At 47.7% G+C, this 18,056-nt stretch overlaps 1 protein-coding gene across 16 annotated transcripts in view; it reads left to right on the forward strand.

Moving 5' to 3' along the window:
- The window catches only part of LOC139749872 (CUGBP Elav-like family member 4), a 1,199,110-nt gene that overhangs the window by 708,475 nt on the left and 472,579 nt on the right, over positions 1-18,056 (forward strand). For 12 of the 16 annotated variants that reach the window (XM_071664229.1, XM_071664237.1, XM_071664228.1 and 9 more), the window contains exon 3: positions 16,713-16,733. The exons of the other annotated variants lie outside the window; for them this stretch is intronic. In XM_071664229.1, the coding sequence (XP_071520330.1) occupies positions 16,713-16,733 (21 nt within the window). The remainder of the gene's footprint in view (positions 1-16,712; positions 16,734-18,056) is intronic. 16 annotated transcript variants of the gene reach the window in all.

Here is an 18,056-nt window from a genome sequence, read left to right on the forward strand (position 1 = left end):
GGCACAACATTCACGGCCCGAGAGAGAGAGAGAGAGAGAGAGAGAGAGAGAGAGAGAGAGAGAATTGTGGAACGATTAGGGAGAGTGAAGAGATGAAGCACAGAGCAGTTAAGGAAAGCTGGAGGGGAGGGAATTGTGTGCACAGATGGAGAGAGAGAGAGAGAGAGAGAGAGAGAGAGAGAGAGAGAGAGAGAGAGAGAGAGAGAGAGAGAGAGAGTATACAAGGGACGTGGGTTGAGGAGGTAGCCCAAGAGTATTGTGGAGAGCGTGGGAGAGTACAACTAGAACGTAGGAGACCGAGGAGGAGTGAGATGGAACAGGAGACAACTGGTCAGGTGACGAGACACGTGAAGAAAGGAGGATAAACATGAGACTAAAGGAGAGAGGAGGAGAGTACAGAGGAAGAGAGGGAGGCAGCAAGGGAGAGAATTGTAGGTAAAGCGAGCTTGAGAATCAAGAAAATTGGAACTAAGGAGAGAGATACTGGGCGTGACGGAAAATTAGGGAAACGAGAGGAACCAGGTAGATGGTGTTTTGAAGGAAATGATGAACTATGGAGAGATCAAGGAAGAGAAGAGGAACTGGAGAGAGGTTATGTGCGAAGAGAAGGGGAAGTGGTGAGAAGGGACTTAGGAGAAGATGGTGAACTAGGGAGATATTATTTAAGAAAGATGGGTCATTATGAAAGAGGGAGAAGTAAAGACAGTAAAAGATATAAGAAAAACTAACAATGATTCAGGAGGGAATTGTGTGAGAGCCGTAGGAAGTGTGCGTCTGAACGGGTAACACAAGACGAAATTAACAATTGATAATGAATGAGAGAATATTGCCTGATAATGGATATGACACCATAGCAGATAATTAGAAATGTTCTAATGATAAGAATATACACGAGGAGTGTGATAAAAGAGACAAGAAAATTAGCAGTTGGAGAGCCTAAATGTTGAGATGAAAGACTGGAATGAGCGACATGGAAATCGAGTGAGGAAGATGGTGTTGAATATCCGGAGTTGGGCAGTTGGAATCTGCAGAGTAAAGGCCAACTTGAAATTCCACAAGTGTCGTGTAGCGTATGAGTTCTGTTATAGCGATCACCAAGCGACGTGCTGCATCCAGCCAGCAGCCGACCTGCACCAGCCACTGATGGCACAACGGCGCCCACGTACCAAGTCTTGTCCTCGGATGATTCCAGCAAGTCCTCTTCATTGGAATATCTGTCCACGTCTGCAGTATGGGAGGCTGAATGTTCGGGTTACGGCTATATGCCTCTCTCTCTCTTTCCCTGTGGTTGTCTGTTCCACGTCTTCCTCAGGTCATCCCTTTATCTTTCCTCACTTCGTCATCAGGTCTTCCCCATGTCTTCCTTAGGTCTTCCCCAGGTTCTGTCCAGGTCTTCCCTAAGTACTGTCCAGGGTCTTCCCGAGATGTGTTAAACGCAGTGGTGTGTACTGACAACTCTACGTTATTACATACCCGCGTTTCATTACGATACATAAAGGTGTTGGGAAGACAAGACGTCCGATGGCCTCAGTACGCCCGTCAAAGCCAACCTTCGTTTACTTAAGACCTCTTGATGATACGGTCCGGACGTTAACACTGACTCACAAGCTTAACAACGCACAAACGCACAACCATTTGAAACTATTTTGATTTATATATATATATATATATATATATATATATATATATATATATATATATATATATATATATATATATATATGTATATATATCCTGGCCCTAGATGTGGAAAGGGAGCTGTGGTTTCGGTGCATTATACATGACAGCTAGAGTCTGAGTGTGAACGAATGTGGCCTTTGTTGTCTTTTACTAGTGCCACCTCGCGTGGGGGATGTCATTTCATGTGTGGCGGGGTGGCGACGGGAATGGATGAAGGCAGCGAGTATGAATATATACATGTGTATATATGTATGCGTCTGTGTATGTATATGTATGTGTACGTTGGAATATATAGGTATGTATATGTGCGTGTGTGGACGTGTATGTATATACATGTGTATGTGGGTGGGTTGGGCCATTCTTTCGTCTGTTTCCTTGCGCTACCTCGCTAACGCGGGAGACAGCGACAAAGTATAATGAATATAGATAAATGTATATAGACAAATAGATAGTTAGATACACACACACACACACACACTCGAGGCCGTTCTTCGTCTGTTCCTCGCACTACCTTGCTAACACAAGAAACGACGAACTAGTGTGTGTGTGTGTGTGTGTGTGTGTGTGTGTGTAATTACAGGAGTGATTGCTTGTCGATAGTCGTTGAGTTTTCTTTTTTTATTCGGTTGTGGACGTAAAACACAGTTAGGTGTATTTGCACTGACTAGATTTTCACTAGTTAGATCCAGGATAGATTGATTATACACAAATAGGTTAGCTAGATCTGGGATAGTTTAGTTAAACCCAAATAGGTTAGCTAGATCGGGATAGGTTAGCTAGACCCAGGATAGGTTGGTTAGTTAGACTCTGGTGTGTTACTTAGACCCGGGATAGGTTGGTTAGGCCTGAGAGAGGCTAGTTAGACCCAGGATAGGCTCGTTAGACCTGGGATAAGGTCGTTAAAGGGGTTCCCGGTGCCACAGGTCAAATACAACTATGCAGTTCACTTACCATTGTCAGTAGCAGGTAACTTAACCCTTGTGTCAGTAGCAGGTAACTTAAAGGAAACCTCAATATAAGCAGTTCCTCCCGCTCGTGCTGTAGAGCTGTGTCGTCACTACCTGTGCCCAGCTTGGTGTGTACAGCATTTGGTCAGGGTGGTCTTCGTCCTCAACATTTTTCTTCGTTTTTGCCTTCCTTCTACCTTACTTACACAGTTCAGTCCAGGAGCATGATCTAGGAGGGTTCCTTAGTGCCCAGCTAATATCCTGCGTCAGGAGGGTCCTGATGATGAGTCCTCCTCCTCCTCCTCCTCCTCCTCCTACTCCTCCTCCTCCTCCTCCTCCTACTCCTACTCCTACTCCTACTCCTACTCCTCCTCCTCCTCCTCCTCCTCCTCCTCCTCCTCCTCCTCCTCCTCCTCCTCCTCTTCCCTCAGCGAGTCTGATCCTATTGCCCACTGAACCTTCTGATGACGATGGTGGAGCCTGAGGCACGTCTGCCTGGCCCGGGACCTTCGTCCCTCTAGTCTCCCTCACCACACCAGAAACACCACATCGAACTGCACCTTAGGAAGAGATGAGAGGTCGATGTATCACAACACGGGAGAGAGTAGAGGGTTGGAGGGGAAGCTTTTAAAGCGAAGGGTTTGAAGAAAACATTGAAAGTAGAGATTTTGAAGAAAGTCTCGATTAGAAAGATTTTGAAAGAAGCATTGAATACATCCCCCCACCTCCTCCCCCAACCTCTTTTTATTTTTCTTGAAGATTTTGAAAATATTTCTTGTGGTCATGCTGGTCACCACAGGAAGTACCGATCCTGGGAGTACAGAAAATCAAGTAACAGAAACAGTGAGTGAATGAAGGTGCTGGCATTTGATAGCATTACTATAAATGTCAAGCGGAGCAACGGAAGTGCAGATAGCAACAGTGGCATGGACCGAGACCAGCAGCAGCAGGAATAACATGTACTGATGGTTGACACACTTGGTCTTCCTGTTTAGAACCTGCCTCGTCTCCTCTGACACCACTGGTGCTAATTATTGTCACACTTGCCTCATGTCAGCACCTACCCACGACGACTATTACAGCTTGTCATAGACCATCAGGTCTTTTTATTATTTGGTTTTCCCATGTACTGTCCACCAGCAGATAACCTCGTCATAGACCATCAGGTCTTCCATGTGCTGCTGCGCACACTCTCTCTTATGCTTCTGTGTACCTGACTTGTTTAATGGACCATTATCCGTGGGACAGATGCTGAGGTCACATGTAAACAGACTTTGAGGTCACGAGGAGACAAATATTAAGGTCACGAGGAGACAGATATTGAGTTCTGAGAGACAAATCGAGGTCATGAGACCCCCTAAGATAACTGGAACCCGCTTAATTGAAACCCAGAATAAACAAAATCAAGTGGAACTCACCCGGATAATTTCGACCCTTGATAAACAAGAACTCTAGATATAACTGAACCTAAGTAATTTGGACCATGGATAATCAGTCCCCAAACCATAACTGAGATATCATTCATTGACAACCTAGATAAATGAAACCTTATGTGACTGGGACCCGGATAATTGACAATCTGGATAAAGGAGACCCCCAGCGTAACGGAACTCGGATAATTGACTCACCGGATAAGCGAAACCTTATCTAATGAGGATCTGGGTAATTGACGAGACCCCACCGTAACTGGTGCTGAATGAATAAGATCCTGAATAGATGAGTCTTAACTTGAATCCAGTTTATCTGTTTCCTGGGTAGATGGGATGGTAGATAAACGCCCAGGAAAATTTGGCCCCGGATGGTCGAATGCCCGGGTAATCAGGCCCCAGGATTCGTGGCTTTAGATTGTTGAGTCCCGGATGATTAAGCTCGTGGACAGCTTGGTCCCGGATGATCGATGTCATGGTTGGGTAGTTCCCATATATTCAAGGTTCTGTGTGTATTTATTAAGTAGAACATAGGGATACCTGATTATCCGGGGCGATGATATTTTGATTCTTATGAACCAAGGTTTGGAGTTCTCCTTGCTCGCGTATTGATCATCCGGGGAGTGATCATCCGTGGTGATCATTATTCGCAACCGATTATCCGGGATCCAGCCTCGCCCCGGTTGATTCGTTTATCTTGGATCTCGCAGCCAAAAGTTTTGATGAACCGTGACCAACTTACCAGGGGGTTGAATTATCCGGGGCCTTGCTTCCCAAAACCTTGTACGCCTTGGGCTCAGTTATCTGGGGGTCTTGGTTATCCTGGGCCTCAATTATCGGGGGACCAACTTATCCAGGATCTCCTCCTTTGGGCCTTTCCCCAGGGAGCAGCGCCCGCCCGCCCGCCCGCCAGGCACATGGCTTAACCCCATATGATGATGACCAGCCAACACCGGGTCATCTCAGTTATCGAATATTCAGGAGGCGACTTACTCCTCGGTTATCCGGCCCTTTTTATCCGATCCTCTACGATTACGGGAGTTAGCCTGGGCGGGCTTAATCTCCTGGCTTCTCTCGCTGTGGGAGGGGATGGTTGTGGGGGAGAGGGGGAGGAAAAGGCATGAAATTCGAAGGTATCCAGAGGTCACAGAGGAAGGACGTGGGATTGCAAGATATCGTGACAGGAAGTCATAATGAAAGAGAAGAAAGGCTTTGTGCATAGATATAGTAGGTGTTCAGTTATGTGGTAATTACCATAATTACCTATGTGTACTGTACGGGGAGAGAGAGAGAGAGGTTTAACTACACTCGTGGGTCCGCATCTCCAGAGCATTCTCGAACATCATACAACGTAACTTTATGGAAGTTTTCAGCATTAACCAAGTCCTCAGGTCATTCTGTTCCTTTCGTCCATCACTCTTATACGACTCGAATAACTTCTCACACCTTTCTAAACAAGTTTCGTGCACACTTGCATGACATGTCCTGTAGTTGCTCCCTCCCAACGTCTCTCGAAGAACTGTTCACTCTTACGTCATCAGTCTGTTTCAAGGACAGAGTTCGTGATCAGGTCACCCCTCACCCTTTTCTCTTCCAGGTCTTTCCCTTTATCTCAGTACTGTCTTTCTTGGCCCTCCTCTGGATCCTTTCTGTTAGCTCTTTGTGTTTCTTTATGTACGATGACCACAGTTGAGAAGCGTACACTAGTCTTGGCCTGATGTAAGATGTGTGCCAGTAGTGTTGGTACTCTTAACTGTTCCCCTCAGGTGGGTCTTTTCGTGACAGGGTAGAGGTGATGTCGTCTCCCAAGTCCTTCACACACGATAGAGGTACATAGTACATTCTCTCTCTCTCTCTCTCTCTCTCTCTCTCTCTCTCTCTCTCTCTCTCTCTCTCTCTCTCTCTCTCATTTATTTTCTGGTTTTGATTCTCATACTATTATTCCTGTCTATCCCATCCTCAAGCATTCTCATTCTAATTTCCCCTCTCTCTCTCTCTCTCTCTCTCTCTCTCTCTCTCTCTCTCTCTCTCTCTCTCTCTCTCTCTCTCTCTCTCTCTCTCTCTCTCTCTCTCCCCCTAACTCTCACAATCTCTGGCTCAAGGCGTTGGAAATGGTGCCCTCGTTGCATGGCTGATAAGACTACAGTTACGTTACCCGTTGAAGGGCCCAGAATCCCTGTGCTTCTTGCAGTGCTTTGTGGGGCCAGAACCTGTGGGGCCTTTAGAACGTTTTGTCGACCCAAAGGCTGTGGGGCCCTTAGAACTTGATGGGGGCCCAGTCACTACCTCCCACCATCCTAAACATCGTAAGTTTAACTTCCGTGTTATCCACACTGCTTGTGGGTGGTGTGGGAGTGGGGAAGGGCTTTGACGTTTTGTGGGTGTGAAGGTGGGTGGGGATAGTGTGGGTGTGTAGGTGGGTAGGGATAGTGTGGGTGTGTAGGTGGGTAGGGATAGTGTGGGTGTGTAGGGGGATGGGGATGGTGTAGGTGGGTGAGGATCGTGTGGGTGGGTGGGGATGGTGTTTGTTTGTACGTGGGTGAGGATGGCTTAGGTGTGTAGGTGGATGGAGTGGCTGTGGGTGTGATTACATGATGAGTACATTACAAGGTAGACCACCTAGCCAAGAGATGATCATCCTCGCCACGTCCGCCACATACCCCACCATCAGTCACCCACACACACACACACACACACACACACACACACACACACACACACACACACACACACACCGTCCAGTAACAACCTCCCGGACACGTCACGCTGTTGACCGACCTGAAGTTCATTTGCCTCAACACACGTCACATATTACAGGTCGTGGTGGTACCAGGGCGCCAGGCACAGGTAGGGCAGGGATTAGAAGTCGGAGGAAGAGGGATGGTTGGACCAAATGGGGAGGGCTAGAGGTGTGAATAGTAGGGCCGGGAGGAGCTGGCAGACAATGGGGTTGTGAGGTGACGCAGGGAGAATGGTTGAAGGTTATCCCGAGGACCAGGAAGAAGGGGGAGTTCGTGATTGGCGACGACGGCTTTGTTGGATGCGGGGTGGGGCGGGGCGGGTCGGGGCGGGGCGCTTCTGTTCTATGCGTCCCCTCTTTTATTTACACTTTGGTACAAACACCTGTGACTTTAGGGTCCGAGTGTTGACACCTGCAGTAGTCTGATAACTGCTGGTTTGTGTTCAATATATATATGTAGGTGAAACATTGTGCTACGTGCGTAGATGGAGACGCGAGCATGTGTGGAAGATGAATGGAAAAATAGATGAATTTCCGGTTTTATTTTTTTTAAGGTTCATTATATCAGGGTCGAAGAGACAAAAGCTAAAGATTTAAAGGTCTGGGATTTAGAGATCAAGAATTTAAATGGCTGTATGTAAGAGTTCCGGGATTTTAAAGGCTGGCATTCTAAAGGCCCGGGGATCTAAAGGTCGTTAGCGTTAAAGATCAGTCGTTACAACGAGAGATGGGGGGGGGGGGGGTTGTAGCGCCCTCTGAGCATGGGGTGAGGTTGGGTGGGGTTTCGGGGGGGTCTCTGGCACCAAGGTGTTCCCTTCGCGTTTATGACCAACACTGAGCTGATTGGATGAGAACTCTGTCAACAATGGTGTATTCGTAAGTGAATGTACAGTACTCGCTCTCCACACTCGCACTTTACCCCGTAGTGCTGGTGCTGGAGTGTTGGACTCAGTGCTTGCTGGGAGTGGGAGTGCTGGCGTCTGTGCTTGTACTATGTGGGCTTGCGTCTATGCTTGTACTGTGAGTGCTTGTGTCTGTGTTTGTACTATGAGTGCTTCTTTCTGTGCATGTACTATGAGCGCTTGCGTCTGTGCTTGTGCTGTGAGTGCCTGTGTACTGAAGATGTGCTTGGCTGATGAATGATTAAGGGGATAGATGTATGTTATGGCCAGTGTATGAATGTGGGCGCGCTCGTGCTGAAGCACGTGTTTTGGTGCATTTATGGTGGTGTAGGTAGAGCAGCTGGTCGCATGTGTTGGTGTATGTGTAGTGGTGTAGGTAGAGCAGCTGGTCGCATGTGTAGTGGTGTAGGTAGAGAAGCTGGTCGCATGTGTTGGTGTATGTATAGTGGTGTAGGTAGAGCAGCTGGTCGCATGTGTTGGTGCATGTGTAGTGGTGTAGGTAGAGCAGCTGGTCGCATGTGTTGGTTTATGTATAGTGGTGTAGGTAGAGCAGCTGGTCGCATGTGTTGGTGCATGTGTGTGTAGTGGTGTGTGGGTCAAGGGTGTGTAGCTCTGTGGGTGTAGAGTGTGTTAGTGTGTGTAGAGCCTTGGTGTCGGCCAGGGAGGGGCATTACCACACCAGCTGTGGGTGTTCCCGGCCACACCAGCTACCACTAACACCCATAATACCACACCACACCACACACCAAACCACACCACGCAGTACCACACCACACACCAAACCACGCCAACTAATACCACACCATCACCAAACCACACCACGCAGTACCGCACCACTCTACACCATACCAGACCATACCATACAGCACACCACGTAGTACCACACCATATTACATCACACCAGACGCCACACCACACCATACTGCACTACGCCACACCACGCCACACCACAGGGACTTGTTGTCTATCACCCTATCCTTTCCCATACGGGCTTCCCTTTCCTTGTCCCTCTGTCCTTTCCCCTCTCCTTCTCATTCCATCTCTCTCTCATCCCCTCCCTCTGTCCTCCTGTGTTTACCACTACTACTATTTTTTGTATATTCCTACATCACTCATAACCCTCTTTCTGTCCCTCCTTGTTACCTCCCCCCGTTCTCTCTCTCTCTCTCTCTCTCTCTCTCTCTCTCTCTCTCTCTCTCTCTCTCTCTCTCTCTCTCTCACACACACACACACACACACACACACACACACACACACACACTACCTTTCCCTCCCATCCCAGTTACACAGATCCTCTCCCTCCCCTTGTACCCCAGCTACCTTCCCAACCCCATTACCCCAGATCCCCCCTCCCTCCACAGTACCCCAGCTGCCTTCCCTACCCCAGTATCCCAGATGCTCCCTCCCTACCCAGTACTCCAGGTGCCTTCCCTACCCCAGTATCCCAGATGCTCCCTCCCTACCCAGTACCCCAGCTGCCTTCCCTACCCCAGTATCCCAGATGCTCCCTCCCTACCCAGTACCCCAGGTGCCTTCCCTACCCCAGTATCCCAGACCCCTCCCCCTTTCTCACCCCAATACCCCAGATCCATTCCTTACCCTTCCCCACGTACCCCAGATACCCCTTCTCTTAGAACCCCATCTGCGCCATCTTTCTCTCGTTCCCTCTAGTCTCTCTCTCTCTCTCTCTCTCTCTCTCTCTCTCTCTCTCTCTCACTCTCTCTCTCTCTCTCTCTCTCTCTCTCTCTCTCTCTCTCTCTCTCTCTCTCTCTCTCTCTCTCTCTCTCTCCCTTCCCCAGTAACGTGGCGCTCCCCTAGAGTCACACACCGCTCTTGCGAGCGTGCAAAAAAAAAAAAAAAAATCTGAATAATCTTGATTTTGGCGTAATTAGAAATTTTAGACCTGAAAATTCTTTCCAAAGAAATGGTCTTGAAGTTACAGTCTGTTCTGAATTTCCACCATTGGTTCTTGATGCTAAGACTAATATAGGCCCAGATGTAGATATATTCATCAACTCATCCTCATAAGGCATTTTATCTGAAGGTTTATTCGTATTGTAAAGCTATATCGTACCTGTATAGTTGTGTTTGTATGATCTATATATTAACTAACGCTGCTGCACCGACCATTAGCCCTGAAGAAAAGACAAAAACTATTACCTCACTGAGGCCTGGAAGATGCAGGAGGAGTGTGTGTACCTCACTGAGGCCTGGAAGATGCTGGAGGAGTGTGTGTACCTCACTGAGGCCTGGAAGATGCAGGAGGAGTGTGTGTACCTCACTGAGGCCTGGAAGATGCAGGAGGAGTGTGTGTACCACACTGAGGCCTGGAAGATGCAGGAGGAGTGTGTGTACCTCACTGAGGCCTGGAAGATGCTGGAGGAGTGTGTGTACCTCACTGAGGCCTGGAAGATGCAGGAGGAGTGTGTGTACCTCACTGAGGCCTGGAAGATGCAGGAGGAGTGTGTGTACCACACTGAGGCCTGGAAGATGCTGGAGGAGTGTGTGTACCACACTGAGGCCTGGAAGATGCTGGAGGAGTGTGTGTACCACACTGAGGCCTGGAAGATGCTGGAGGAGTGTGTGTACCACACTGAGGCCTGGAAGATGCAGGAGGAGTGTGTGTACCACACTGAGGCCTGGAAGATGCAGGAGGAGTGTGTGTACCTCACTGAGGCCTGGAAGATGCTGGAGGAGTGTGTGTACCTCACTGAGGCCTGGAAGATGCAGGAGGAGTGTGTGTACCTCACTGAGGTCTGGAAGATGCATGAGGAGTGTGTGTACCACACTGAGGCCTGGAAGATGCTGGAGGAGTGTGTGTACCTCACTGAGGCCTGGAAGATGCAGGAGGAGTGTGTGTACCTCACTGAGGCCTGGAAGATGCTGGAGGAGTGTGTGTACCTCACTGAGGCCTGGAAGATGCTGGATTGTGTGTGTGAAAATTGAGCCCTCTGTGGTGGGTGGGTATGGGAGCCTGGGTATAGGGTGCGTGGTGGGTGGATTGGTTAGGCATATTGTACGATATGTATGAAGGCGTCTGTAGCAGCCTGAGACCACAGTGACTACCGCCTCGTTCGACCTCCTTTGTACACTAAGCCCTAGTAAACCCCCCACCCCCCTACTCTTCCCCCGACCATTATACTACCAACTGGTTCTGTATCAACTACCCATTTCCCCCCTCCACCATCCACTCCCCCTCCCTCCCTCCCTCCTCCTCCTCCAGCACATGTCTCGCCTAACCACCTAAATGACCCCAAACGACCCAAATTGACACTAATTGCCGTAATGGTGGTACGGGAGGCTAGCGGGCCGGCCCCTGTATCATGGGATATTGCTGCTGGACGGTCTAATGGGCCGCCGTATTACACAGCCGATTGTTTCTTAGTCTGCTGGGGGAGGGGGGGGGGGATACAGGTTGTTAGACGTGTGTGTGTCAACCAAGCGCTACACCTACTGCAATATATATATATATATATATATATATATATATATATATATATATATATATATATATATATATATATATGAGGGAAGTGTAGAACTCTCCTTATTCCCCGTCCATTGGCAGGTGTACTGACCACCACTGAAGGAAAATCTAAACAACTGTGTGGAATATATTTACATCAGAACAAAAACGACAAAAGACGATCGTGTAACACACCAGTCGAGGACGCATCAGTGAGTGACGATACACAGTTTACACCTGGCACCTCAGAGGCCAACATCGTAAGGTGAGGCAGGAGCGGACACAGGAGAGGCCAGGTTCTCCTCCATCTACCCTCCTCCTCCTGTGTCACCAGCCACCGTGAGTCATGATTGCCTTCCTCCCACAACCCTCTCGACTCACACGTCCTTCCAGTCGGAGCCCCTCCAGAACCAGCCACTTCAGGTCCTCCCCACGTATGTACATCGTCCTGTACCTGACCATCCACAGAGACAACACCAGCCCTGCCTCACCCAGCTGCCCGACTCTCGTCAGGAGAAATGCCGGTGCCCTCGCCACGGCCTCAGTGACTCTTCTCTCGTCACTGCCTGGTTCCTCACACCCTCGTGGCTTCTCTACCAAGACTGATTAGAGAAACAGCTCGTTATCCTCAGCCAGCAAGGCATCCGCAGGGTAGTAAGGTAGTGCAAATATCCTGGCCAGAATTACCCTCCTGGGTTGTAGATACCAAATAACCACATGTGTCATGGCGGATACCGAGCGGTACAACCAAGTAACACAATATTTATAACATTATCGTGACGTAGCACACTGTACAATACATCTCTCGTATATTGTGCATGATTTAGTAATCAGTAGTTGGGTTTATTGTTGTGGCATATCTGAGAGAAAACACGGAAACGCGTAAAACAACAACAATAATACTTTAAGGGAAAGGATATACCATGTCAGGCGACAAGAGGGCACTGAGCTACTGTAGGTGCAGGATTGTGGTGAAGGATAGGTAGAGTGAGGTAGGTCGAATAACACGAGGCAGGCTTGGCAGAGGTCCTGTGATGCTGGTGATGATAGGCGGCGTCATATGAAGCAGGAGCACATGGGGGAAGTGCCAGGCTGCTCAGTCCACGTGGAACTCTTGTAGGAGGAGGTGGGTGTGGCCCATATCGCGGCTCTTGGAGAGTGGGGTGACTGCCGGTAAGTGCTTGCGTTGCAGGAGGCTCCTTAAGAGGCGCTAGGGATGCAGGAGTGCCGCGAGAGTGGCCGTAAGTCCCTTGTTGTCACAGCTGCTGCTCGTGACGGGCGGAGGTGATGCCCCATGCGATTCCTGCCGAAGTTGGTCGTCGGAGATGAGGCACCACTGTGAAACCTGCCATGAAGATGAAATGTCAGGAGTCACGTAAGGACATCTACCGACGGAGACGCCCTTAGGGCGGCTTGAGTTTCGAGTCGCATCGCCAAGACTTCAGGTACCGGGATGGTGGTACACTTGTTGTCTAGTGGTGAATAAGCTGACTAGACTGCCTGGCTACGGTTATACCCGGGTGTTTAAGAGGCAGTGAGGCCAGGTCTGTGAGGGGTAGCTACTCCCAAATGGAATTAGAGACGTGAAACCGAATGTCGCAAGCTTCTGACCTATATATATATATATATATATATATATATATATATATATATATATATAACTTTTCTGGACTCTGCTGGCATGTGGTTAAGTCGCAGCCACAAGTCCCCTTCATCAACGTTGGAACATCAGGCATGGACGAAATTCAGTACAGTGTCATGTTAGAAGTTCTCGTTCTAGAGGCGTCCATCCTTTCCAGACCATCATAAGTGAACGTCGAGACCACAGTCAGTAGTGCAGTACAGCTGTATGTAGCGCTACAGGATACAGCTGTACTCTCATGGCATTCTTGAGGAGTTAAAGTCTTGTCACATGTACTCAAGTTAGTTCCTGCCCTTACTTCTGAGCGTTCTCAGGGAGCATCGCTGAATTGCTAACCTTGCTCAGTCTGGGAATGGCTTGGTTAGGGTGGGATGTAAGCAAGATGAGAGAGTGGTGAAGTTATGTGTATCGTTCTACATATTGATGTATGAGATATATCACACATTAGATATTCACGTCATATATCCTCATATATCCAGCAGGGATCACATATATATTTGTACAGGTGAACTTCACACCATCCATTACTGACTTGAAACTAAGTTACTTTAGACATTTTGATATATATATATATATATATATATATATATATATATATATATATATATATATATATATATATATATATATATTATTCTTTAAAAACTGACTCTTAAGTATTACCAGACGTATTTTCTTGTAGAATATCGCTAGGTATATACCAGCTATATATTCATCCAGACTATCGATAGATATGAAATAGAGATACTTTCCTTTAGAATATCGCCATGCATATACTGAGGGGATATTCCTTTAAGAAGATCGTCAGGTATTCGAAGTTCTTTTGCATATCTCGGTCTGGCGATGACTGTGGGCTGGACCTTGCATGGGTGTTGATGGTCTTCCTGGCCGACCTGGAGACGCAGTGATCTGGAAGTTGGGTTAGACTTGAGTCATTCTGTCCTGGTGTCCCCGCCCTACTCTCACCCTTAGCCCTTTCCCCCAGGCTGGGTCACGAGCCCGCCAGCGTTGCCAGTTGTACACCCACTGTTGGTGTATACCTCCTCCTCCTCCTCCTCCGGTCATACGACCAGGCCTGTGTAGGTCTAGTGCCGCTGGCTGGACCCATCTGTCTTAACGTTATAGCACTGTGTTACGCCGCCCACTCACCACAGCCGGTAATTCAGTAAATCTTTGCGTCTGTGACGAGCTAAATGACCTGTACATCCCAGGATGGTCTTCCCTATTCCCTGGGGCCCCATCAGGCCAGGCAAAAATTGAGGAAATATCACCCGACCACGGGTAAGGCGGAGGACGCAGCAGTAGCCATCGACACCCGCATCTGTTCCACCTGCTGCCACTTCGAAGCTCCAGCCCAAATATTGCCCACCATTTGGAGTGAATGTCCGCGTTGTATCCCCTGGCCATGATCGCTACAATATACGCCTCAGGCAAATGTTGGTTCCCATATTACGTCCGAATAGGTTGGGACGGCGGCACCAGTATATAACTGTTTCTCTGTCAGTTACCACAGTGCATCATGATGCGTTTTGATTCTACCTTCATTGTGCTTGGGAGACGCTCCTGTTGTTCCTCTTCATCCCGGTATGGACCTCTTGAGGACGTGGGACGCAGGCGAGGGCTTGGGATAAGGATGTGGGCGTGAGACGCAGACGAGGGCGTGTGGGACTGGGTTGATGATACAATTATTGGGGATGTCAACAAGAGGTTACCTAGTGGGGAATTAACCCCGCCAACCCGCCATTACTAAGTGCTGGGGGTTACTGGCTGGTGGTACTGGGAGGTACCGACTGGTGGTACTGGGAGGTACCGACTGGTGGTACTGGGAGGTACCGACTGGTGGTACTGGGAGGTACCGACTGGTGGTGGTCTGGTAGGGTTAGTTCCCACCCAGGTAATCTTCTGGTGACATCCCCAATAATTGTATCATCAACACCCACGTGTCTGACCCACACCTCCACGGTCACCTCACTCTCATACCCATCCAGGACTCACCACCACCACCACCACCACCACCACTACTACTACTACTACTACTACTACTACTACTGCTGCTGCTGCTGCTGCTGCTGCTGCTGCTGCTGCTGCTACTACTACTACTACTACTACTACTACTACTACTACTACTACTACTACTACCATTACTTCTCCTACCACTACTACTACTACTACTACTACCACCACCACCACTACAGGCTCTTTCTCCTGGCGTATAGCGGCTGTCCTGCCTCTCGTGTCCTTGGTGGGTATGGCTATAGGATGACACACCTAGGGTGACGGTACATTGAAGCACCACATGGACTTGGCATTGATGCTGCCTCCTGGTTATATATATATATATATATATATATATATATATATATATATATATATATATATATATATATATATATCAAACGTTGGTGACAGAGGTAAGCGAGTGGGAGGAGGCCTTTGTCTTCGATCCATCCCGTGTGGTTCGGAGTGCAGATGGGGAAGGGTGTTCTTACGGACCCCTACTGCCCATAAGTCAGCATTTAGATGGTGGGGAGGTGTTCGTTTTGGAGCCAGACCTATTGATTAGCCTATAGATGGGGGGAGGGGGGTGGGCTGAGACTCATTTGGGGGCCTTAGTGGCTATTTTTTCAACCTCTAATTGGGAGGAGGACAGATCTTCGATTTGAACCCCCATGCTGCTCATGATTGAGCCTGCAGATGGTTGTAGCGTGCGCCACAACCCCTGCACTGGGTTGTAAGAGAGACATAGTTTTAGTCCCCGAGTGAGCCATTCCATCATATCCCTCAACCACGGTCGGGTGATTTCACCAGCGATACAGACAGTGTATGTGGCCACTGCACCACTAACGCACCCAGTAAAGTTAAGCTTCATGGCAACTCCGGCAAAAAACCTCCTACAGTGTGTCGGGGAGGGTGAGCGGCGGCCAGCTGTTGGGCCGGGGCAGACAGGGACCCGTGTTCGTGGATGTACCAACAACACGCACTCGAGAATTACCCTCATGAAATGTACCTTAATGGGTGTGTTAGTGGTGTGGCGGGCGTCCGGGGCCCTGTCCCGGGGTGGGGATCATTGCTGGCCGTGAGTGTGTGAAACATAACAAATGTCTTATGTATAATGGGATAAACATTGTTGCTGGAGCCGTAATGAACAGGGCATGACTTTCCTGAGAGGCGGGTGTTGTGCACTGCCACTCTGGTGTTTACCTTACCCTGGGGCACAGGATTGGCACAACGACTTGTACCTGAGGAAATTATTACTTTTCTTTATCAAAGATGACAGGCCTAGGACTAGGGACAACACTTTTGCCCCTCTTCCCTGGGACTATTGATGTAAACAGACGCGTTACACCTTTTTTTTTTTTTTACCTGTTAGTCACTTGGGAACAACACCTGTCACTGGGGGAACACTTGTTATTCAGTTGGAAAGAGCACCTAGCACTCGGGAACACCTGTCAAGCACTTGGAACATCTGTCAGTCTCTCAAGAACTCATGTGAATCACTGGGGAATAACACCTGTCACTTTGAAACATCTGTGAGTCACTCGGGGACACCTGCAAGTTACCTGGGAGGAACACTTGTCACTTGGGAACTACACACGTCCCTCACTCAGCATGCATCCAGACTGCCTCCACCTTCTGCATGTCATGATTTTAAACCACGTAAAATTTAAAAGAAAAACAAACCTAGTTTCCATATGTGTATTATATTTGAATGATCTAATTACCTAATGAAGTATTGATTGACTGCTAGTAAATCCCATTATGCAAACCAGAGTCAACAGTATAGATTTTTTTGGGATTTTTTATTTTTTATGGAAATCCTATTTTGAAAATCCTATTTTTTTGCTGATAATAGGAATTTCTATTTTTATAACTTTAGAATTGGAACTTTCTCTTTCTTTTTTTTCAAGCTTACCAAGAGAACAACACAGGTGAGGTAACTTTCTTTCTCTAACACCAAATGATAACATAAACCCCCCCCTCCCTCCCTCCCTCCCCCCCAGCAGCCATGTATCATACACCTTGAATGATACATGATGAATTATGAAGATGTATGAGGTAACTCATGAAGAATTGTGAAGATATACTACGTGATGATGTGACGTCGCGCCCAAGACTTGTGGACCATATGTTATCAGTTACAGAATGATCCGTGTGTGTGTGTGCGTGTGTGCATGTGTGTGTGTGTGTGTGGACCCTCGCCCCCCGTCACGCACGCTTTTCACTTGATTCAAATTCTTCTCAATTAACAAACGATAAGTGTGACTGGCCTTTAAAGTCATACGAGCCACAGAAAAGTCTTGTTTCTTCACTCCCGTGAGGCACCAGTGAGTCTCGCTCAAACTTCTGGTTCATGAGGCACAGATGAGTTTATTGTTAACGTACTGTCTGTGACGCAGAGATGTGTCTCATTTCACTTAATTCCCATGAGACATAGAAAAGTGTTCCTAACTGATACCCAGAAGGCATTCATATATATATATATATATATATATATATATATATATATATATATATATATATATATATATATATATATAATCTAAGATAATTCCCATGAGGGCATAAGCAAGTCTAAGCTAACTAACCACTCTTGAGGCAGACAAGTTATACGTAGTTTAATCCCAAGATATAGATTATCATATCGTCATCATTTCTATATTTCAATTACCTTTTTCTATGGGAATTTTCTATTCCACCGAACCATATAATAATTTTTGTTCTTTTACGAGACGCAGAAAACTCCTGAAGTATTTTGAAAAATCCACGAAATTATCTTGTTTTTTCCAAAAGTATAGAAAGTCTAGTCCCATTGCTATCTGCTGAAGTTATTGCACAGTAATGTAATAGTTTTCCAGTGGGAGATGAAGGTAAATTAAGGTGACTGCAGGGAAGTAAGTGGGCATTTGTTATCGTACATGAAGCGTTATTCTAATTCCTGTAGAATTGATATTTCCATCTGATCTCCAGCAAGAGTTGCTGTGGGCAGGAAGAACTTATTCTCCCATATGCTGTAACATGATGAACACAACGGTACGACCTTTGGGAACGATGATCGAGCCTTTTAACCTGACCCTTAGAGGTTCAGGGTAAAAGGCCAGATCATCACAGTCATGGGTCGTACCTTTATGTTCAGAGGGTCGTGACGTCGTGTTCAGAGGGTCGTGACGTCGTGTTCAAGAGATTTAAGGACGACCGTGATTTACACTGGACCAGACACAGACAGGGGAAGTCTCAGGTTTGGTATTAACTTT

Source organism: Panulirus ornatus, chromosome 8 (assembly GCF_036320965.1).
Source record: "Panulirus ornatus isolate Po-2019 chromosome 8, ASM3632096v1, whole genome shotgun sequence".
In the NCBI taxonomy this organism is placed as follows: Eukaryota; Metazoa; Arthropoda; class Malacostraca; order Decapoda; family Palinuridae; genus Panulirus; species Panulirus ornatus.